We start from the raw sequence: 23,216 nt of genomic DNA, 5'->3' as shown, positions 1-23,216 counted from the left end.
TGACAAAAAGTCATAGTATAGTATGTTGTCCAAAATCATGAAAAAAAGTCATAGTATAGCATATCGTCCAAAATCATGAAAAAATGTCATAGTATAGTATGTTGTCTAAAATCATGAAAAAATGTCATAGTATGTTGTCCAAAATCATGAAAAAAAGTCATAGTATAGCATATCGTCCAAAATCATGAAAAAATGTCATAGTATAGCATGTCGTCCAAAATCATGAAAAATGTCATAGTATAGTATGTCGTCCAAAATCATTAAAAAAAAGTCATAGTAAAGTATCTTGTCCAAAATCATGAAAAAAAAAGTCATAGTATAGTATGTCGTTCAAAATCATGAAAATAAGTCATAGTATAGTATGTCCTCCAAATGTCATGAAAAACAGGCATAGTATATTATGTCGTCCAAAATCATAGAAAAAAAAAGTCATAGTAAAGTATCTCGTCTAAAATCATGTAAAAAAAAAAGTCATAGTATAGTATGTCGTTCAAAATCATGAAAATAAGTCATAGTATAGTATGTCATCCAAAATCATGAAAAAATGTCATGGTATAGTATGTCGTCCAAAATCATTAAAAAAAGTCATAGTAAAGTATCTTGTCCAAAATCATGTAAAAAAAGTCATAGTATAGTATGTCGTTCAAAATCATGAAAATAAGTCATAGTATAGTATGTCATCCAAAATCATGAAAAAATGTCATAGTATAGTATGTCGTCCAAAATCATTAAAAAAAAAGTCATAGTAAAGTATCTTGTCCAAAATCATGTAAAAAAAGTCATAGTATAGTATGTCGTTCAAAATCATGAAAATAAGTCATAGTATAGTATGTCATCCAAAACCATAAAAAAATGTCATAGTATAGTGTGTCGTCCAAAATCATGAAAAAAATGTCATAGTATAGTATGTTGTCCAAAATCATGGAAAAATGTCATAGTATTGCATGTCCTCCAAATGTCATGAAAAACAGGCATAGTATATTATGTCGTCCAAAATCATAGAAAAAAAAAGTTATAGTAAAGTATCTCGTCTAAAATCATGTAAAAAAAAGTCATAGTATAGTATGTCGTTCAAAATCATGAAAATAAGTCATAGTATAGTATGTCGTCCAAAATCATTAAAAAAAGTCATAGTAAAGTATCTTGTCCAAAATCATGTAAAAAAAGTCATAGTATAGTATGTCGTTCAAAATCATGAAAATAAGTCATAGTATAGTATGTCGTCCAAAATCATTAAAAAAAGTTATAGTAAAGTATCTCGTCTAAAATCATGTAAAAAAAAGTCATAGTATAGTATGTCGTTCAAAATCATGAAAATAAGTCATAGTATAGTATGTCATCCAAAATCATGAAAAAATGTCATGGTATAGTATGTCGTCCAAAATCATTAAAAAAAGTCATAGTAAAGTATCTTGTCCAAAATCATGAAAAAATGTCATGGTATAGTATGTCGTCCAAAATCATTTAAAAAAGTCATAGTAAAGTATCTTGTCCAAAATCATGAAAAAAATGTCATAGTATAGTATGTCATCCAAAATCGTGAAAAAATGTCATGGTATAGTATGTCGTCCAAAATCATTAAAAAAAGTCATAGTAAAGTATCTTGTCCAAAATCATGAAAAAAAAGTCATAGTATAGTATGTCGTCCAAAACCATGAAAAGCAGTAATCGTATAGTATGTCGTCCAAAATCATGAAAATAAGTCATGATATAGTATGTCATCCAAAACCATAAAAAAATGTCATAGTATAGTGTGTCGTCCAAAATCATGAAAAAAAATGTCATAGTATAGTATGTCGTCCAAAACCATGAAAAGCAGTAATTGTATAGTATGTCGTCCAAAATCATGAAAAAATGTCATGGTATAGCATGTCATCCAAAATCATGAAAAAATGTCATAGTATAGTATGTCGTCCAAAACCATGAAATGAAGTCCTAGTGTAGCATGTTGTCCAAAATCATGAAAAGAAGACATAGTATAGTATAGTATGTCTTCCGTACTCGTACTAGTCATACTCGTCATCCTCCGCTTATCCGGGTCCGGGTCGCGGGGGCAGCAGCCTCAGCAAAGAAGCCCAGACAGTCCTCTCCCCAGCCACTTCCATCAGCTCTTCCGCGGGAACCCTGAGGCGTTCCCAGGCCAGCCGGGTGATGTAGTCCCTCCAGCGTGTTCTGGGGCGGCCCCGAGGTCTCCTCCCGGTTGGACATGCCCGAAACACCTCCTAAGGGAGGCGTCCGGAAGGCATCCTTACCAGATGCCCGAACCACCTCAACTGGCTCCTCTCGATGTGGAGGAGCAGCGGCTCTACTCCGAGTCCCTCCCAGATGTCTGAGCTCCTCACCCTATCCCTAAGGCTGAGCCCAGCCACCCTGCGGAGGAAACTCATTTCGGCCGCTTGTACTCGCGATCTCATTCTTTTGGTCACTACCCAGAGCTCGTGACCATAGGTAAGGGCTGGAACGTAGATCGAACGGTAAATTGAGAGCTTCACTTTCTGGCTAAGCTCCCTCTTCACCACAACGGACCGGTTAAGCGCCTGCATCACTGCTGACGCCGCCCCAATCCGCCTGTTAATCTCCCGCTCCATCCTACCCTCACTCGTGAACAAGATCCCGAGATACTTAAACTCCTCCACCTGAGGAAGGACCTCCCCCCTGACCTGGAGTGGGCAATCCACCCTTTTCTGGCTGAGGACCATGGCCTCGGACTTGGAGGTGCTGATTCTCATCCCAGCCGCTTCACACTCGGCTGCGAACCGTCCCAGCAAGAGCTGGAGGTCACTGTTCAATGGAGCTAGGAGGACCACGTCATCCGCAAAAAGCAGGGACGAGATCCTCCCATCACCGAACCTGACACCCTCCACCACTCGGCTGCGCCTAGAAATTCTGTCCATAAAAGTTATGAACAGAACTGGTGATAAAGGGCAGCCCTGGAGGAGTCCAACCCTCACTGGGAACAGGTCCGACTTACTGCCAGCCACACGAACCAGACTCATGCTCCTTCGGTACAGGGACTGGATGGCCCCTAGCAAGGGGCCACCAACCCCATACTCCCGGAGCACCCCCCACAGGATGCCCCTGGGGACACGGTCGCAAGCCTTCTTCAAATCCACAAAACACATGTGGACTGGTTGGGCAAACTCCCATGCCCCCTCCAGCACCCTGGCGAGGGTAAAGAGCTGGTCCACGGTTCCACGTCCGGGATGAAAACCACATTGCTCCTCCTCGATCCGAGGTTCAACTATCAACCGGACCCTCTTCTCCAGCACCCTGGAGTAGACCTTACCGGGTAGGCTGAGGAGTGTGATCCCCCTGTAGTTGGAACACACCCTCTGGTCCCCTTTCTTGAAAATGGGGACCACCACCCCGGTCTGCCACTCCAGAGGCACTGCCCCCGATGTCCACGCAATGTTGCAGAGGCGTGTCAGCCAGGACAGCCCTACAACATCCAGAGCCTTGAGATATCCAGGACGAATCTCATCCACCCCCGGGGCTCCGCTGCCTCGGAGTTGTATCACTACCTCAGCAACTTCTGCCCCAGAAATCGGACGACCCGCCCCAGAGACCCCCATCTCTGTTTCCTCACTGGAATACGTGTTGGTGGGATTGAGGAGCTCCTCAAAGTATTCCTTCCACCGCCCGACAATGTCCCCAGTTGATGTCAGCAGCTCCCCACCCCCACTGTAAACAGTGTGAGCAAGTTGCCGCCTTCCCCCCCCGAGGCGCTGGACGGTTTGCCAGAACCTCTTTGGAGCCGATCGATAGTCTTCCTCCATGGCCTCACCGAACTCCTCCCACGCTCGAGTTTTTGCCTCCACGACTGCCGCCGCTGCGCTCTGCTTGGCCCGCCGGTACCCGTCAGCTGCTTCCGGAGACCCACAGACCAACCATGCCCTGTAGGCCTCCTTCTTCAGCCTGACGGCTCCCCTCACCTCTGTTGTCCACCAGCGGGTTCGGGGATTACCACCGCAACTGGCCCCAGCGGCCTTGCGGCCACAGCTCGCAACCACCACCTTGACAATGGCAGAGTGGAACAAGGCCCATTTGGACTCAATGTCCCCCTCTGTCCTCGGGACGCGGTCGAAGCTCTCCCGGAGGTGGGAGTTGAAGATCATCTGGACAGGTTCTTCCGCCAGGCGTTCCCAGCAGACCCTCACTGTTCGTTTGGGCCTGCCAGGTCTGCGCAGCGTCTTCCCCCACCATCTGATCCAAATCACCACCAGGTGGTGATCAGTTGACAGCTCTGCTCCTCTCTTCACCCGAGTGTCCAGAACATATGGTCGCAGGTCAAATGATATGACGACAAAGTCGATCATTGACCTGTGACCTAGGCTGTCCTGGTGCCACGTGCACCGATGGACATCCTTATGTTTGAACATGGTGTTAGTTATGGCCAAACTTCGACCCGCACAGAAGTCCAATGACTGAACACCACTCGGGTTCAGATCGGGCAGGCCGTTCCTCCCAGTCACGTCCCTCCAGGTCCCGCTGTCATTGCCCGCGTGAGCGTTGAAGTCCCCCAGCAGAACAATGGAGTCCCTTGTCGGGGCACTGTCCAGCACCCGTCCCAGGGACCCCAAAAAGGGTGGGTACTCTGAACTGTTGTTCGGTGCATAAGCACAAACGACAGTCAGGACCCGTTCCCCGACCCGAAGGCGTAGGGAAGCAACCCTTTCGTCTACCGGGGTAAACCCCAACGTACAGGCAGGGAGTCTGGGGGCTATCAGAAAGCCGACCCCAGCCCTCCGCCTCTCACCCGGAGCAACTCCAGCGAAGGAGAGAGTCCAACCCCTCTCAAGGACTAGGGTTCCAGAGCCGGAACTATGTGTCGAGGTGAGGCCGACTATATCTAGCCGGTAGCGCTCAACCTCTTCCACAAGCTCTGGCTCCTTCCCCGCCAGAGAGGTGACATTCCATGTCCCAAGAGCCAACTTCTGTAACCAAGGATCGGACCGCCAAGGCCCCCACCTTGGTCTGCTGCCCAATCCACATTGCACCAAACCCTTCTGGATCCCTCTGCGGGTGGTGGGCCTGCAGGGGGATGAGCCCATGTAGCTGGTTCGGGCTGGGCCCGGCCGGACCCCAGGGGCAAAGGCCCGACCACCAGGCGCTCGCCCACGGGCCCCAACACCAGGCCTGGCTCCAGGGCGGGGCCCCGGTAACCCTCCAGGCCGGGTACATGTGTCCTTGTTTGTATCCATCATGAAGGGTCTTTTGAACCGTTCTTCGTCTGACCCTTCGCCCAGAACCAATCTGCCATGAAAAACCCTACCAGGGGCAAAATGCCCCCGACAGCATAGCTCCTAGGGTCATTAGGGCACTCAAACGCCTCCACCACGATAAGGTGACGGTTCTTGGAGGAGTAGTATGTCTTCCAAAATTATGAAAAACAGTCATAGTATAGTATGTCGTCTAAAATCATGAAAAAATGTCATAGTATAGCATGTCGTCCAAAATCATGGAAAAAAGTCAAAGTATAGCATGTCGTCCAAAATCAGGAAAAAATGTTACACTATATAATATGTCGTCCAAAATCATGAAAAAAAAGTCATAGTATAGCATATCGTCCACAAGTCTTGACAAAAAGTCATAGTATAGTATGTCGTCCACAAGTCTTGACAAAAAGTCATAGTATAGTATGTCGTCCAAAATCATGAAAAAATGTCATAGTATAGTGTGTCGTCCAAAATCATGAAAAAAAAGCATGTCATCCAAAATCATGAAAAAATGTCATAGTATAGTATGTCGTCCAAAATCATGAAAAAGACTCATAGTATACCATGTCGTGCAAAATCATGATAAAAATGTCATAGTATAGCATGTCGTCCAAAATCATGAAAAAATTTCATAGTATGTTGTCTAAAATCAGGAAAAATGTCATAGTATAGTATGTCATCCAAAATCATGAAAAAAAACTCATAGTATAGCATGTCCTCCAAATGTCATGAAAAATGTCATAGTATAGTATGTCGCCCAAAATCATGAAAAAAAAGTCATAGTATAGTATGTCGTCCAAAATCATGAAAAAAAAAGTCATAGTATAGTATGTCGTCCAAAATCATGAAAAAAAGTCATAGCATAGCATGTCATTAAATTGTCATAGTTTAGCACGTTAAGGAAACGTCAAAGTGTAGCATGTCAAATGTCATACTCTACTTACTTGCTGTTAGGGATCAGGGACGGATGGATGTCGTTTGTTGTAAAGCCCTCTGGGGTAAATTGTAATATGTGATATTGGGCTGCATAAATAAAATTAAAATGAACTGAAAAAATTAATGCTTTAGAAAACAGTGTTTTAGATTTTTAAAAAATACTTTAAGGCCTGTAATTGTCAATGAATTGATTTAACAACTTTTACTGCTCTTTAAGACCCCCTGTCTTTATTCTTGCCTCTTGGTTACTGTGACAAAGTATACAGAAAAAATGTTATTTCAAATCAAGATGGCAAGCACATATAAATGATTAAATTAACCAGATTAATTAGCAATTTAATATAGAAATCTTTAATTATATGGTCTAAAACTTGAATCACTGTAAGCTACTGGACACTGTGTTAATCAGCCTGAAGCAGCATTGGACACTAATCTGATTATACTCAAGAGTATTTTCATTTGGTGGATGCAGGCTCTCTGTCATATCAGCTGTGAAGTGCTGTACCACCACCTAGTGGAGATAAAGTAAACAGCAGCAGTAGATTTTTTTCCAGGTGTCTTCTGAATCATTTTCTTCTTTATTTATACTGAAAAATCAGACAAATATTTTATTTTAAAAATATTCTGCATTTGTATCAATGAATGAGTGCGTGTCCTGACACATGCTGCAGGTTCAGAGGAGACTTCTCTTTATTTCCAAGAATACAGTTCAACATTATCACATTCAGCAGTTTAAAAGAAGGACAGGACAATCTGAGTGATGCTTTCAAGAATATATTTCAGAAACAGCTGCTGAAGAATTTTCAGCCACACCATGCAGAACATACACCGTCATTAGTGTCCTACAGAAACCTTGTACCTCCAGTTTGGTGTCACAACTGTATCAAAAAGCAACAAGCTCCAGCTTGAATGAAAATTTCCTGTACATCAAATCAATTGATGAAGTGTGGAATGTTACAGGGATGTTGCACCCCCCAAAAAGTAAAAACTGCTCTCATCATCTGGTCAACATTGTGTCTATTAAAGCATCAGTAAAGTCAGCATGTAGATAAAGCAAAATTTGTACTGTATTTAGTACAACAATTTTACTACTCATATACACGTTTGGGGTTAATCAAGACGACTCATTTAATTGCTTTGATAACGAGATAGTGGACATTTGAACCAAAGCTCTTGTGGCTTTATAACCATTTAATAAGAAACCTGTTTTGTTTTCTGTGTATCATTTTTAGATGTATTGAGATCACTGTCCACATCAGTTGCTTTACAGCGGGCTGAAAAGAAGTCCAACTTCATATGTTGTTTTGAGGATGAGAAGGTAATCACTAACAAATTATTCCTTAACAAAAAAAGTGTACAAATGATTCAGACTTTGTCGACAAATTCTCAGGGAACAAGGTTTATGAAGGACAAATGTAGAAAACTCACGCTAACATATATATATGTTGTCATTTTTATTATTTTTCCGGAGAAGTTTGTGTAAGAAGGGTAAACTAAAATAACTGGAGGACTGGACATACCCTGTTCTACCTCGTCGAGAGTAACTTTCCTGTTAAACTACGCTGACTTATTGTTCACATGATCACACATATCCAAAAATAATGTTAGCTTGAATACTGTGAGCACCTGTGACCACAGCACAGGTCTGAATACTAGCTTCCATTGTGTAAACTTAGTGGACTAATCATGAAACACATTTTAAAATACTTTCAGTCCTCCATTAGTTGACGCACACTGAACATAACGTGAGGGCCTCGTACCGACAATGTTAGAGGGAACTTTTACAGGTTAAGAAAATGTTTTTGGCCGGATAACTTCACCTTATATATCTTGAAACAGGAAAGTTTACATGCGTCTTTCTCTGGATATTGTGTTTGCTGTTTAGTAAGTTACCACAGGTATATGCTACACACTGAGGTTATAGTCAGTGACCACACCTGGCAGCAAAATTAATTTAAACAAAATGGATGAAAGTGTTATTTTATTTTGTGATTGAGGCAGAAAGAATCTGACCATTTGTTGTATAGACACTGTGTTTCACAAGGGCTCACCTGTTCACAAACAGTTTTTCTTTGACTAATTTAGCAAGATGACAACATTGAGACCTGGTTGGCTCTTCATCAGCTACTTGGGGCATCAAGTTCACTCAGGTGTGTGTCATCTTTGAGCCTCAGATACAATATGGAAGCCTGTAAACCAACACTGTGTACATCACAAAAACCATATTCAAAGTGAAGATTTGAAACAAATTAATACTAAATTGCTGGAAAAGCAATCAAAAAAAATATATCACTCTGATCCGATACTTGTATTATTATAATCTCCTTTTCCTAGTTACAAGCCATTTGACGATATAACTCAATACATTTTGTATTCTGAGTGAGTCGCTGTTGGAGATGTGCACCAATTCTGTGGTTGAGGACACATCTGAGTTCACCTGATGTCTCTGTATCTGATGAACAGCCAATCAGAGGGGTGTACCATGAAGCAAGATGAGTAGGTCAGAGAGGTATGTTGAGCATGAAGTCAGAGTTTTTCGTGCCATGAAGGTGGCTCCTTTTTAACCTGGCTAGATCTCCATGGTAACTTAAGGTAAGGTAAGGTAAGGTAAAACTTTAAGCTGTACAGCTAACCTGTGTCTGGGGCAGTTCAGAAAAAGCGTCTCTCACACATTCTCCTTTGAAGATAGCATCACTCTTTTGTCAGTTGTTAATCTATGAAACCATATCATACCTTTACTGTTTCAAATTGTGTTTCTATGTTTGATCCTGATTTGCTGAAGTCTGTTAAACATTGCTGGTATATTACTGATATACCATATATATAATACTGATAAAACACACCAATTAGAAGATTAATGAGTCTATATTTTTATCACAGATAATATTCAGTGAAATATTTTACTTTGATTTGGCCAAAAGCTAAAATTATTTCCACGTATCCTTTATAATGGGACAGTGTCAGTATATCTTGAGTACAACACTGGAATCAGCTGCATAAAGGTTAAAGTTTCAGAGCTGTAAAATGTGCTGCTGTCATGTTAGAAATCAAGTAGTAAAAGTAAATATAACTTGAGAATTCACAAATTAAGAATTTTCTGCCAACACTCTTCTCATCTTAATCAACAGTATTACTTTTTACTGTTATAATTTTAAAATATTCTTCAAAGGGGAAAGTAGGCGGTGCACAATCGATCAAGAGTCATGAGACGCCCTGAGAATGTCTTGTTTTATGTTCAGGCTCAAAGAGGCTTTAGAGTGTGTTACACCAGCTAAAGCAAAGTCTGGCCCTGTTAAACCTGCGTCATGGTACACCTCTCTGAGCTGGAAACAAGCGAGTCCTTGTGGAACACATATCTGCGTTTTGGCTCAACGACTGGACAAAAGCAGATGTGCATGTTTTACACACTAATGTATAAACACTGTGCCCAGTGCAGGTTCAGAGACCAGGATTTGGACGAGGTACTGCATTAGGAAAACAACAAAGTGGAAGCTCCGGTACTGATTAGGCAGCGACAGCGGGACAGGAGAGAGGCTGGACTCCTTTAATCTCTAGAGCCTTGTTGAAGTGCACGTCCATGATCTTAGCAGCCTTGGTGATCTTCAGGTTCCTCATGCAACCTCCGAAGGAAGTGCTGGTAGAGAGAGCTGCCTGTCGGACTCCATCTGAGGGAGAAATAAAGGAATGACATCACACTGCTCAGTGCATTACTGCATGTGTGGAAATATACAAGTGAATTTAATGTGTTTTCTACAACAGGCTCCCCTGCATAGCAACATATCTATTTCATTTTAATTACATAACAGTTAACAGATGTTTTACTTTAAAGGGAGAGTTCACACCAAAATCAATAATACATATTATAAGTCTTACCTATAGTGCTATTTATCAGTCTAGATTGTTTTAGTGTGAGTTGCTGAGAGTTGGAGATATCGGCCTTATTGATGTCTGCCTTCTCTCTAATATAATGGAACTAGATGGCACTCAGCTTGTGGTGCTCAAAGTGCCAAAAAAAAAAAAAATAAAAAAATAAAAATAAAAAACTCAACAGCAATGTCTCTTTCCAGTAATCATGACCTAGTTACTCAAGATAATCCACAGACATTGTTGTGAGCAGTTTCATGTAGGAACTATTTTCTTTGTACCAAACTTTGTACCTCCAACTGTATCACCGCACAAAAGGAAGCATGCATCTACTCATGGATGGGAGGCTCATGTCATTGTGACAGCAGGCAAATTACATTAAAACAATCTTGGTTGATTCATAGCACTACAGGTAAGACGTAAAAGGTACATTTTTGATTTGGGGATGAACTGTCCCTTTAAGGATTGTGTGTGTGAAGGCAGTCATACCAGGATATCCTCCGACATAGATGGGGTCGTTGGTGTCACATGTGTTGGAGCGTGGGTTAGGACTCTCTGCTTGGCTCAGCTTCTCATCGACCACCAGCTCCACCCTGTGGCGGAGTTTTCTAGCAATGACAGAGTGCCACTGGCCGTCGCAGAAGCCATCACCCTCAGGCATGTGCTCTGCTGTGATTCGTCCAGCTCCATTGTCAACATGGAAGAGCAGCTAGGGGGAGGGAAAGGGAGATGGGAAAAATGTGAATTGAAAATGCATGTATTAAAAACTAGTTTATTTTTTCAGTCATCAATCTATAACTATCCATTAATGTATGTTCACATATATGTAAGTACCTGTATTACTCTGTGATACTGTAAGCATTTTTTTAACACACTGTGCTATATAGTACCTAGTTAGTACCTATTCCTATAACTTATGTACCTTGCCCTCAACGATCTCTAGTCCCAATCCATCGTTGGCTTGGTTACTGACGCCCAAAAGCACGCCGTTGGTTCTGCTGGTTCTGAACTCTAATGCTATGGACACATCCAGACCCACTCTGTAAGAGGCGACTGGAGAGACAAAGAGATCATTAATCACCTAAAACAACAAGTGCTTTGTTCCTGAGAAAGACACAGCTACTCTAGGTTCATAAGTCACTATTGGGTGGTTGTTACATAGCTGCTAGTTCAGGGCTTCTTAATGTGCCAATTTAGGGAGCCATCATATGATTGAGACTGCACAGGTCAAGGGCACACATAAAACAAAATATCTTTTATCTTACTTTTATATTCCTGTCGAGTTGCCCACAGAAGTTACTAACTTAAGCAAACACCACAAGCACGGATGACAAAATGTAATTCTTGCAGTTTGACACAGCAGCCGAGCAGTGTATTAAATGTAAGCTACTGAAAGTACTGAAACATACTCCAGATTATTAAAATATAATGCATGGATTTCATGTAATGTTCAGGGGCCACACAAAGTGTTTCTGAGGGCCACCACTTTTTATCTATACTATCAGCTTTTTATGTTTTTGAACCTGCTTAATTATGACCTTTTTATGACATACTATACTATAGCTTTTCGACTTTATTTTCGATGACACACACTATACTACTTCTTTTCTAATTTCTATGACTTTATGGCATACTGTACAATTAAACTTTTATGACATACTATATTATGACCATTTTTAAAAAAACTTTTTCATGACATACTGTACTATGACTTTTTCTTTTACTTTTTCTGATGTTTTCTGTGATTACCTTCGCCAAGGAGGTTATGTTTTCGCCAGCGTTGGTCTGTTTCTCTGTTTTTCTGCAAAATAACTCAAAAAGTTCTGAATGGATTTTGATGAAATTTTCAGGAAAGGTTGATAATGGGACAAGGAACAGATGATAAAATTTTGGTGGTGATCGGTTGAAGCGAAGTGGATAAAATAATAAAATGGCGGGAAATCCGAGCTGCTTGGCGGAGGTCTGCGCTGTCCGAGTGCTCTAGTTTTTTTATGGCATACTCTTCTATCACTTTTTCAGACTTTTTCCATTACATACTATACTATGAATTTGTATGGTAAACTATGACTTTAATGTTTTAACATACTTTATGACTTATATACTATGACTTTTTTGGACATTTTTTTATGACACACTACACTATGGCTTTTTTACTGACTTTTTATGGCATACTATACTTTGACTGTTTTATGACATACCCACCTCTAAGACCACATACAGTATCTCACCCCATGACAGACTGACAAGATTTCATACCTCATTTTTAGAACTGACCCACAATTTACATGATGTAAGTGACATGTCAGTTTCTCATCTCACCTGCTTTCAGGAAGCCTGTTCCGTCAAAATAGGTGCCTGTCTCAGTAGCAACAAAGCATCTTCCCACCATGTGACTGGAGGTGGGCGTGGCCATGTCCAATTTAAAATCTTCAACGACAGCCTCAGCACGACCTAGACAAAGACGAGGGGAAGGGTTACTCAACTGGAGACAAAATCCCAAACCTATTCTAGCATTAAGAAATATTAAATATAAACAACAGGCATATGACAATTCTAATCTGGGTAGATACAGGTGTAAAACATGTGACACATGTACAATCCTTAACACAATACAATATTATTACCTGCAGCTGCTGCCTTCGTGCTCACAGGACCTCCCACCATCTTTAAGATACGGATACATCCATTAATACTGTAGAGAATCTAGGAAGAGAAAAAGACACAATGTTTAGTTTAAGTCTAACAAACTCATTCAAAAATACCAATCAATCAACAATCCTGCAAATCATGTTGACTGATATTCACTTTTAGTATTTGTACATGTGTGTGTGTGCGTGTGTGTGTGTGTGTGTGTTTCATTTACCGGTCCTATCCTCTTGGTGGTGTAGTCTGGTGGTAATCCACCAACATAAAGCAATCCCACCACGTCTAATAGGTCAGCCTGGTAAGAAGAGGAGAAATTATTAATGCAACAAAAGACAATCTGTTTAACACTGATCTGAGGTCGATGACTGGATCATTTGTCTTTATTTTTTCTGAAGGATATACTAAGCAGGATTTTCCTTAAAAACAATGTATAGACTGATACAAAGTAATCCCTCTTAATCATCACTAATGATAAACAAGGAGTGTGTGGCAGTGTGTTTATCTGCAGAGACTCTGCCCTCTGCCTGGATTTTCTTAGTTTCTTTTTATTTTGCCTTGTTTGGGATGTTCCTGGGCATGAGGTGAATCACCATGGGGACACAACTCGTTCCAAAATTAAAGTGAAGCTGGGGTTGACTTTCATTTTAGCTGGCAATACTGTTTGTAAACAGCAGCTGATAATTCCTGTATAGTATAACTTTAAGGGAAATATTTTCTTCTTACTAATCTGCCAAGTAACTCCTTGTATGTGCAGTTATGTATGTATATTTTTATATGAGAAAAGTAGTTAGAATAGAAAAAATTACCTTCTTTGGACTGATCATCTGTTTACTATATCGCCCATCGACCATAAGTAGACCTCTCTGCTTGTTACGACTCACACGGATCTGAGAGGAAAAGAAAGAATGAGAGGAGGGTTAGAAAGACAAGGGGGGAGGAGATGGACAGACACTGAGCTGGAATCATGGAGACAAATAGACATGTGCAGTCCTTCCACAGTATCAGCAGAGATCATATGTTGTCCTGGATGTAAGAAAAGATAAATGTTGCCATCAGGCGTTTGTCACTTGAAATTGAGATTTAGTGTTCATTAACAGTGCAACAAAGTGCCTAATTCTTCTAGAAAATTGGGACTTCCTGTGATAAATGAGTCTCCGGGATCTAATGTTCTGGATGGCAGAGAGCAAGGAAAGTGTGAAATACAGTATAAAATAAAGACAGAATCTAAATCACATATTATCGTATAGCAAATGAATGAATAAATAAATTAATGAGTGAATAAGCATGACTGAAAGAACTGTCCTACCTTGTGCCAGTTCCCATCATTGATAGAGAAGGGAACGCAGCCGGATATGTTCCCATGACCGAGATCATAACCCAGACAGACCTGTCCGTCCTTGATCTACAGACAGAGACAGACCGAGGGTCATAATGGAAGGATTACAAGCTGACATGGTTAACAAGAGCCATAGACTGTATAAAAGAAGTGGACATAGCCACTGTGACATCGCTCATTGTTTTATGGACAACCATTTCAAAGCCTCAAGTTCGGCATTTTTGCTTTCTTGGTCTTTTTGGTGCCCTAGGTGACAATATTTGAACTAAAGAGTGGAGTTGTTGAGAATAAGCATCTCTACACCTCCATCCTGACTGAGAGGTCACTGTGATAGTCACTTGTCATTCACAAGGTAGCCATGCCCAAAAGCATACCCTGCTTTATCATGCCTTTAACCCGTAATTTACAAAATAAACATCATGCTGTATTGAAGGAGACATGAAACTAGTGACTGACATAAACTCATTAGGATAATGTTTACTGAGGTCATTCCTCTGATGCCGGCAAACTCAACATACTCCTCCTACTTGACTTGACTCCTTCCTCGAAACCCCTCTCAAGATCACCGGCACTGCTGGCACTCTCCTGGCTCAATTCCTATCTCTCTGACAGATATCAGGTCATCAGCATAAACCATCGCAAATCCCCCACTGCTCCCTTCTGCCAAGGTGTTCCCCAAGGTTCAGTTCTCGGCCCCCTCCTCTTCGTCCTGTACATTCTCCCCCTCGGGCAAATCATCCGCCACCATGGACTTCAGTTTCACTGCTTTGCCGATAACATTCAGCTCCACATCTCCACCAAAGCCATCACTCCTGCCACTCACTCTACCCTCACCAACTGCATCACTGAAATAAAATCCTGGCTGCAAACTTAAACTCAAACTTAACTGTGACAAATCAGATGTCATCATCATCAGTCCCAAATCTCTTACCAAATCCACCCATAACTTCTCTCTCCCCATCGATGGCTCCACTGTGTTCTCCTCACCCCTTGTCTGTAACCGTGGTATCAAACCCTCTCCTTTGACCAACATATTAAACACATCAACAAAATAGCCCTCTTCCATCTCAAAAACATTGCCCGCCTCTGCCCATCCTTCCCCTTTTCAGACTAGACCACTGCAACAGTCTCCTCTATGGTTCATCATCCAAAACTCTCAAGAAACTTCAGTGTATCCAGAACTCAGCTGCTTGTCTTCTCACACACTCCCGCATCGGTGACCACATTACCCCCATCCTTCATAACCTCCACTGGCACGCCATCCTCCAGCATATCCACTTCAAACTCCTCATCATCACTTACAAAGCTCTCCACAACCTGGCTCTGGTACACTCCCTCCCGCACTCCTGTCCCCCTGCACCAGGACTAACCACCACACCTAGGGGGACAGGGCCTTTTCCATTGCTGCTCCCATCCTCTGGAACTCACTATCTGAGGACATCTGAGACTACTCCTCACTCTCCACCTTCAAGAAAACCCCCAAAACACACCTTTCCAAAACTGCCTACAACCTCTAAAATCAGTGTAATTTGCCCTTTCTGAATTATTTCCCTCTCTACCTCCCTATGGATTATTTCATCTTCTTTTTTTTTCTCCAATTGGTGTCCTGAAATGCGCTATATAGATCCAATATATTATCATTATTATGAATCAAGTGAGAAGCAGAGTAATTTTCTCTTAGACTTTGATACAACCAGACTTCTTTTTGCAGCCAGTGGAGTCGCCCCCTGCTGGCCGTATAGAATACAGGTTTAAGGCACTTCTGCATGAGCCTCACTCTACAAACTCTGAGGCTATGTCTGCTTTTATACAGTCTATGATATTACCCTCTTTGATGACCTTGGTGAAATAGAAAAACAAATTTATCCTCTGTACAGTCTCAACACACAGATAGAAAACAGAAGAGAGAGATTATCCAAATCCAAACGTTATGATTTATTTTTCTGTTTTTTTCATTAAGTAGTCATAACTTGTACTGTGTGAGCAGCTGGGCCTGAATTTGCAACTGTTTTATGGTACAAAAAGAAGTGGGCATTGTTCTTCCTCCTCAGAGCTGAGACTTATTTCAATGAGAAGAGGTGAGAGTCAGAGACTGTGTTTCAAGAGACAAAGAAGCACCTTGTGTTACAGGAAAAAACAACTACTGGAACAATAGGCAGAGCAGTAGGTGGATACCTGTATGGAAACAAAGTCTGCATGGTTGATTCTTGCCATGTAGAGGACGAGACCAGACTCCTCCCTCGTTCTCAGCTCAAACTCCAATATAAGCCTGAAACACACACGTAATAAGTAAATCAGTTTTATGTATATCTTTTCATGTATATCTTTGTGATACTTTGTATTGTTTATCAGGCTCCTGGGAAAGACCAATACTGGATTCTCACAGCATATCAACATAAATAACAATTTCCTGCAAAGGTAATAATGCAGTAAACAAAACTGTAATGAACTTATTCAAGCACGCAAGTATAATTTCTCAACCAAATTTAATATAACAAATCAAATTATTTGTATTCAGTAAGGTGTAGTATGGGATATTACGGTAAACAGCAGGGAAGATAAATTGCAGTTTTAAGTGAGTGGGACACCTATCTTGACATTTCATCATGTTTTCCAGCACTGACATTTTGATGTAGACGGCAGGATGACTTACTGCTTAGAGAACATATCCAGCAAATGAATGTTACGAGTCTGATCCCCAAAATACCTGAAGTCTGTAAGCAACATGTTTTTCCTTTTTCAGCTCATCCCTTAACAAAACCATTAGATCAGATGACGGACCACATCACACCTGTACTGGCGTCCCTGGAATGGCTGCCGGTCAAGTACAGGTCTGAGTTTAAGGTCCTACTGTTTGTTTTTAGAGCCTTACATGGCCTGGCTCCCAAGTACATTTCTGAGGTCCTCTGCCCCTGTTCCAACCCAAGATCTCTCAGATCCTCAGACCAGTTGCTTCTGCCAGTCCCGTGATCGAGACTAAGGGGGAAGGGCGATAGTGCATTTGCAGTAGTTGCCCCAAAGCTTTGAAACCTTTTCAATGAAGTGCTTCCCCTCTGTAGATATGTTTAAATCTAAGCTGAAGACCCAGGGTTTCTAAGGTCTTTGATTGTCTTTAAGGTGTCTGTTTTCTTTCATATTTTACTTTCAGATTTTGATATTCTGTGCTTTATTTATTTCTTTTACTTGTTTTTTTGTGTTATTTCTCTTACGTTTTGCTGTTATCATGTTTTGTAATTTTACTTATTTTATTTTACTGTACATCCTGTTTTATGTTTTGTCCTATAAGACATTTGCCCGAAATTTTGATATAATTAGCGTGAAAATTCTTGAAACATGTTTTGTGAAGTCAAGTGACCTTTGGCCACCATTATCTAATCAGTTCATCAGAGTTCAAGCTCAGGTTCATTCGCTTTCACCACAAACACTGCAAAGTTAAAGAACCAAATAATTATAAAAAGCTCACTTCAGAGTGGCCATGTTGTGTTAAAACATAAATGAACGCTCATTTAGACCTGCTGGTTAATTTAGACTCAATATGCTGTGTTACCTTCATTATAGGGCTCAAGTGTGTGGGTTTTTGTTTTGTTTTTTTGTGGCTCTAGGCATTTTATTTTTATTTTTGTTTTGGCCAAAAGTCACTCTTTTGACACTAAAGGTTGCAGACCCCTGATTTAGAGGAACACTGTCATCACTACTTAGCATCAGTGTTTCTCAAAAAGCTCAGTCTGTTATCCGTGGTAGACACTGTATAACTTGCAAAACAACACACTTATATTGATTATTTATTTTGAATACATACCTCTCTCTGACTTTGGTGTCATCAAAAGCAAAGCTCATGTGGCTGTTCCTGGTCAGTCCAAACTGATAAGCCTTCTCGAGCACTGTCGGGGCCACAGCTGATGCACATGAATCCTGGAGATTGGACATAACATGTCAGTTACACTGACAGGGTTTCACCAGGCTGTTCCTATTGCCTCTTGTCAACAGACACCTTTGCACCTAAGCAGAACACACGTCAATCACACTAATAGGGTTTCTGCTTCTGATCTGCAGGGACCTAAAGGGAGGGTCAGTCACTGCTCAGGTCATCAAACAGTTCTTTATATAAAACAGGTCAAAGAAAAGTTTACAGAAGAATAAATCCATGTAGATTTATAAGTGAGGCCCTGGATGCGCAATCACAAAACAGTGTATTTTTATAGTGCAAATTTACCATATGGGATATTTCAGATGGTCTCAGCAAGTTGCAGCATATGGCCTATTAAAATGTGTTTAATTGCAGTCATCTTTCATCACTGTTTTGTTTTCCTCATTATCGTTTCAAATCAGTGAGTGCCAAGGTGGATTTGGCTGACACTGTTCTCAAATCAGTGGACCCTCCCACAGTTTGATCAGCATAAATCCTGCACATATTCTCTCTCCATCTGAACCAGACATCACACACTACAGTCTGATTTCCATTTGATTTGTGCTTCACTTTGGCAGCAGGGTAAACAAAGTATTAGATGAGTATTACTGTGCCCTTTGTCATGTTACAGGCTGAAGTTCAACCAGTGGCCACAGGGTGTCAGTGTTGCAATACAAGTAAAGGCACCCAATTTATGACTAGTTTTTTTTTTACTCCCTTTCTACCACAGTTCTTTCTTCTCTCATCCTCTTGCCTCTTCGTCATCCCTCCCTCTCACTCTTATATCGTTTTCTCCTTGTCCAAGTCTTCCTCTCGTCCTATTCCATGTCTTCCTCCTGTCCTCCCATCTGCTACTACTTTATTTTGCTTTACACTTGTACTCTCGTATCCCCTTTCTTCTCACTTCCTCACATTTTCCTTCCTGTCCTGTTCACTTCGCCTCTCATTATTTACTTCTCTTGCTACTACTCTGCTTTATTCTCCCAACAACTCCTCTTCCTTCATCCTCCTCTCCTCTGCATCCTTTCATTTCTTCCTCTTCCTCTCCCGTCAGCTCAACTTTCTTTTGCTCTTCTTTAAAATTATTTGTCCTCTCCCTCTCTTGTCTTCCATCTTTTTGTTTCCTACTCCCTTCCTTCCTTTTCTCTATTTCTACTCTTCTCCTCTTTGCTTTCATCACCACCATCTGTTTGAAGGGTTGTCTGTGCTGGTTTTTAATTCTTCATCTATCCAACTTTATCTGCTCTTCAGTTCTCCTGCATAGTGTTCCCTCTCCACTTCCCATCCTCTACTGTCCTGTCCCTGCCTCCTCTCCCATCTTTCCTACCCCTTCCCTTTCTTTCACTTTCCTCCCACCACCCACCTCTAATGTCATATCCTGCTCCTCTCAGTTTCTCTTACCTTTCCTTTTTGTTCTGCTGTATTCTCTCTACTCCTCCTCCTCCACCTCTCCTGATCTTGTTGACTCCTATCCTGTTGTGTCCTCTACTCCCATTTGTTACTTGTTCTCCACAACCTGTCTCTAATCCCCTCTTCTCATTCACTCCTTTTTTTATACACCACTGTCGCCTTATTTTCTTTTTCTCCACTTATCTTGCTCGTCTGGCTTTTTTCCACCTGGCCATATTCAGTGTTGTCGTGCTTGAGATCTGTTTTGGTCTTGAGACAACATTTTGAGGGTCTCATCTCAGACATGACTACAGTTTTACCTGGAATTGTCTCAGTCTCAGACAAAGAGGACTCAGGATTTTATTCAAGATTGGTCAAGACCACAACTGCATCACTAAACTGCCTGTGCAAAAGAGGAGTGTTAATAAAGATGGCTATAGCCGATTTCAGCTTCGTAATCTTTGCATTTGTTTGCTTATAGAAAACAAAGGAAAAGTCCCAGACATAAAAATCACCTCTGCAGTGCCTTTTGATTAGTTTATCCACACATTTCTCATGATACTATTATACATACACACACACAAATATATATGGCAGTAAAAAGAGTTTAATGAAGAGGATTATTTGGGTGTTTTTATGGTAATGTGGATTTTTCAGATCAATGGGCCAGTTCCACCTCTTATTGTCAGTGTATCCTGCAGTGTGGAACTCGCACTGGTCTGGTCTTGATTTTGACTTGGACTCAAAATTCGAAGTCTTGAGCCACTTTTACACTGCCCTTTCAAGGCGGGAATATTGGGTGGTCATGCTGCCTTGACGTTCGGTATGTAAGGTATGAGCGTGGGGCTGGGGGACAGAGTCTTCTCCTCTCTAAGTCAGGAATGGAGATAGTAGCAGACCCGAAACTAGTTCTGTGTAAAACGTAAGGCCAGAAAGACGTGACCATGGGTGGAACGAGTGTAATGTTTTGATTACATATTATGTTGGCAACTCACCCCAAGAGATTTTAAAGCAGCTGTTAGTAGTTGGCGGCTAACTCAAAGAAGAATAAAAGTGGCCGTAAATGTCCGCAAATTGGGAAAACAAAGAGATTCGGGAGCTCCTTACCCTCCAAACAGAGGACGACATCAGCCACCATATAACAGCGATGGCAAATGATTGTTATTTACATGTTAATGCCATTATTGTTGTTGAGAAGGCACTGCTGATGCGTATGTTACATGTCACACTAGAGGCCGATGCTGACGGACCTGTCATGCCTCTTTCGATTGCTGGATGCCATGACACAGTGTATAATCACATACTGAAGCAGACTGATGCCGCTGTCATTTGGTTTTATGTAAAAATGCAAAGGAGGCATAGAGAAGGGATTTTGTAGCCGCTTAAAGTGTGATCTCTGTTTAAAAAGGGCTTTGGTGTTGTCTCGGTTTTGATACATCCTGGTCTTGGTCATGACTTGCTCTCGGTTTTCGTGGCCTTGACTACAACACTGTCCCATCTAATCATCCCCTTCATCTTTTTCCTCCTCCTGCCCCATCGCCTCATCTCAACTCTTTTCCTGTCTCCTTTCATATCTTTATGTCCATCTCCTCTACCTTCGCCTGCTTCTTCACCTGTCTATTTCTTCTGTCGCCTGCTCATGTCTACAATGGAAGGCATTCCCAGACCTTCACCTTTTTTTTTTTATCTCCTCCTCTCCTCAACTTTCCTCACCTGTTCTGCACTCCTTCACCATCTCCGCTCTCACTTCTTGCTCCACTGTTTGTCTCTACCTGTCCTCACCTCATTCTGTTTCCCTTCCTTCTATCTGTTCTTACTATCTCCCCTCCTCTCTTGAATACATCTCCTCTTAAGTAACAAATCTGCTTTGCCATACCTCCAGTGTCAGTGTGAGACAAAGTTGGAGCGAAAGGGAGAGCATCTTAGACGACCGAGCGTCTATGTGTGTGTGTGTGTGTCTTAATCTCCTCTCCTCTCTTGTTCTCTTTCAAGTGAAGACATTCCCCATACCGTGACCTTGCTTTGTTACAGCTGACACTCACCTCTTATCGCGCTCTGTCCTCATATCCGCTCCTCCTCCTCAACCTCCCTCTTTTCCCCCCCCCCCTTTCTCATTCTCTCCCTATCTAACAAAAGGGAGATGTCACTTGCTCAGAAGCTCTTTCCTTCCCTCTCCTTTCATTCTTCTCCAGCTTCCTCTCCTCCGTCTTTCCATTAAGCCAACAAAAGGCGGGCGCCGCTCTGTTCAGAAAGACTCTCCCTCTCTCTCTCTCTCCTTCCTCCTCTTCCTCCATGGCTGCACCTTTTCTCTCCACTCACATCCCCTCTCTGTCTTCAGTCCCCTTTTATCCTCCTCTGCTTCCCTCCCTTTCTCTCATCCCCTCTGCATCTTTCCATTAAGCTAACAATAGGAAGACCGTCTTCCATTCAGAATGGTTGGAGGTCACACCAATAGAATCTGAAGTCATTTAGACGGGATTTTGTATAAGTGTGTGTGTGTGTGTGTGTGTGTGTGTGTGTGTGTGTGTGTGTGTGTGTGTGTGAAAGACGTTGCCATCACTCTTGAGAGATCATAAGTCCTCACTCTGCTCATTGTAGTTTTCAGAGGAGCTTCTCTTTTGGCCTCTGGTAGTAATTAGCTTTAGCTACAAGTGTCTCACTGCTCAACTCATGACCAACTTAAAGTGCATCATTCCTTAAGCATATGTCAGTGGTCATTATATTGCTTAATAGAGTTCAAACTTAAGTCTTGAATTTAAACTAGAAAAGCTTTAGGCAACTTCAACTTCAACTGCAGATCCAATAGCTTTACAACTGCACTAAGAGCCTAAAGAGGCAGATATCTCTAAGCTCCATCTGCCAAAATAAGACTAAGTATGTTGCTATGTAAACTAATCACCTGAAAAGAAATAGCTATGTGACTCAGCAACTGCATGGCCTGTTACAACACCTCACTATGAGAGTGTCAAGCGAAAAAGGCTCTCCCCTCTCTCAATAACTAATGTCAAGGACTTGCTTAGGCAAATAAAAGCACTTAACCTCCAGCTGCTCAACAAGACCTGGTCAGTGGCCACCAGTGGAAGACTGTGTTTGCACAAAGCAGCTCAGTGCAAATGTGAAGTGGGTTGATGAAGAAAGCTTTGCTCGCTTTCAGTTTCCCTGAGTAAAAATAGGTTAAAATAGAAAATAAATATGTGCGAAAATACACTTTGGGTGGAAGACAGTGAGCTCTGTGCGTGTGGCTACCATATTCTAAAATCCTAGATCAACTGCAAAAAGACATGAAGGAAGTAGAGAAAGCCAGTCAGCAAGTTTTCAGTTACAGCGGTTGATTGCTAATAACCTTATACACAAGTGTGTGTGTTTCAAAGGGTAAGTCTGATGATATTCTATGTTTTTCTTAGTGTAAACAAAACCTATTAAAATACTAAAACCAACACTAATCCAACTAAGTTTTGTTTATGTACCCAAAGCCTCATAAAGCCATGTCTCTGGCGCATGGCTCTCCACTGTTGATCAAAAACTATTTAAAGACAGTGCATGTGCCACAACACTGAGTGACAAGTGCCTTTATTACCATGAATGTGGGTTTTGCACTTAAGTCTTAAGTCAAACCAATGCACACCCTCCTGTCCTCTTACGCACTGCTTCTTCAACCTGAAATTGGCCTGATCCTTCTAAAGATCACACAAAGCAAATGCCCAAAAATTAGCACAAAATTTGAAAAAAATTACAGGAAAATTTCTTGAATAATAATAATTTAAAAAGTTAAAAATAAAAGAAATCAAAACAAAGAAATGGCCTGAGGAAAAAAGTGCTGAAGGAGAGTTTTTTTTTTCTAAAACATAATTGTAATTATTTTAAATATATTATATATTTTCCTGGCCATTTTTTCCTTTTTGAAAAAAAAAAAAAAAAAAAA

General features: G+C 41.4%; 1 protein-coding gene across 1 annotated transcript in view; it reads right to left on the bottom strand.

The window, feature by feature from the left end:
- Positions 1-6,818: 6,818 nt before the first annotated feature.
- Positions 6,819-23,216, bottom strand: part of lama2 (laminin, alpha 2) — a 325,147-nt gene continuing 308,749 nt past the window's right edge. The window contains exons 65-74 of the mRNA XM_049589718.1: positions 17,798-17,910; positions 16,174-16,267; positions 13,969-14,064; positions 13,469-13,549; positions 12,880-12,957; positions 12,641-12,719; positions 12,336-12,467; positions 10,939-11,069; positions 10,506-10,725; positions 6,819-9,817 (exon numbers count right to left, since the gene is read on the bottom strand). Coding sequence (XP_049445675.1) covers positions 9,657-9,817; positions 10,506-10,725; positions 10,939-11,069; positions 12,336-12,467; positions 12,641-12,719; positions 12,880-12,957; positions 13,469-13,549; positions 13,969-14,064; positions 16,174-16,267; positions 17,798-17,910 — 1,185 coding nt within the window. The 3' untranslated portion in view covers positions 6,819-9,656. The remainder of the gene's footprint in view (positions 9,818-10,505; positions 10,726-10,938; positions 11,070-12,335; positions 12,468-12,640; positions 12,720-12,879; positions 12,958-13,468; positions 13,550-13,968; positions 14,065-16,173; positions 16,268-17,797; positions 17,911-23,216) is intronic.

This window comes from Epinephelus fuscoguttatus, linkage group LG11 (assembly GCF_011397635.1).
Source record: "Epinephelus fuscoguttatus linkage group LG11, E.fuscoguttatus.final_Chr_v1".
Taxonomy (NCBI): Eukaryota; Metazoa; Chordata; class Actinopteri; order Perciformes; family Serranidae; genus Epinephelus; species Epinephelus fuscoguttatus.
Note: the sequence above shows the minus strand (reverse complement) of the source record. Positions and strands in the feature narration are given on the sequence as shown.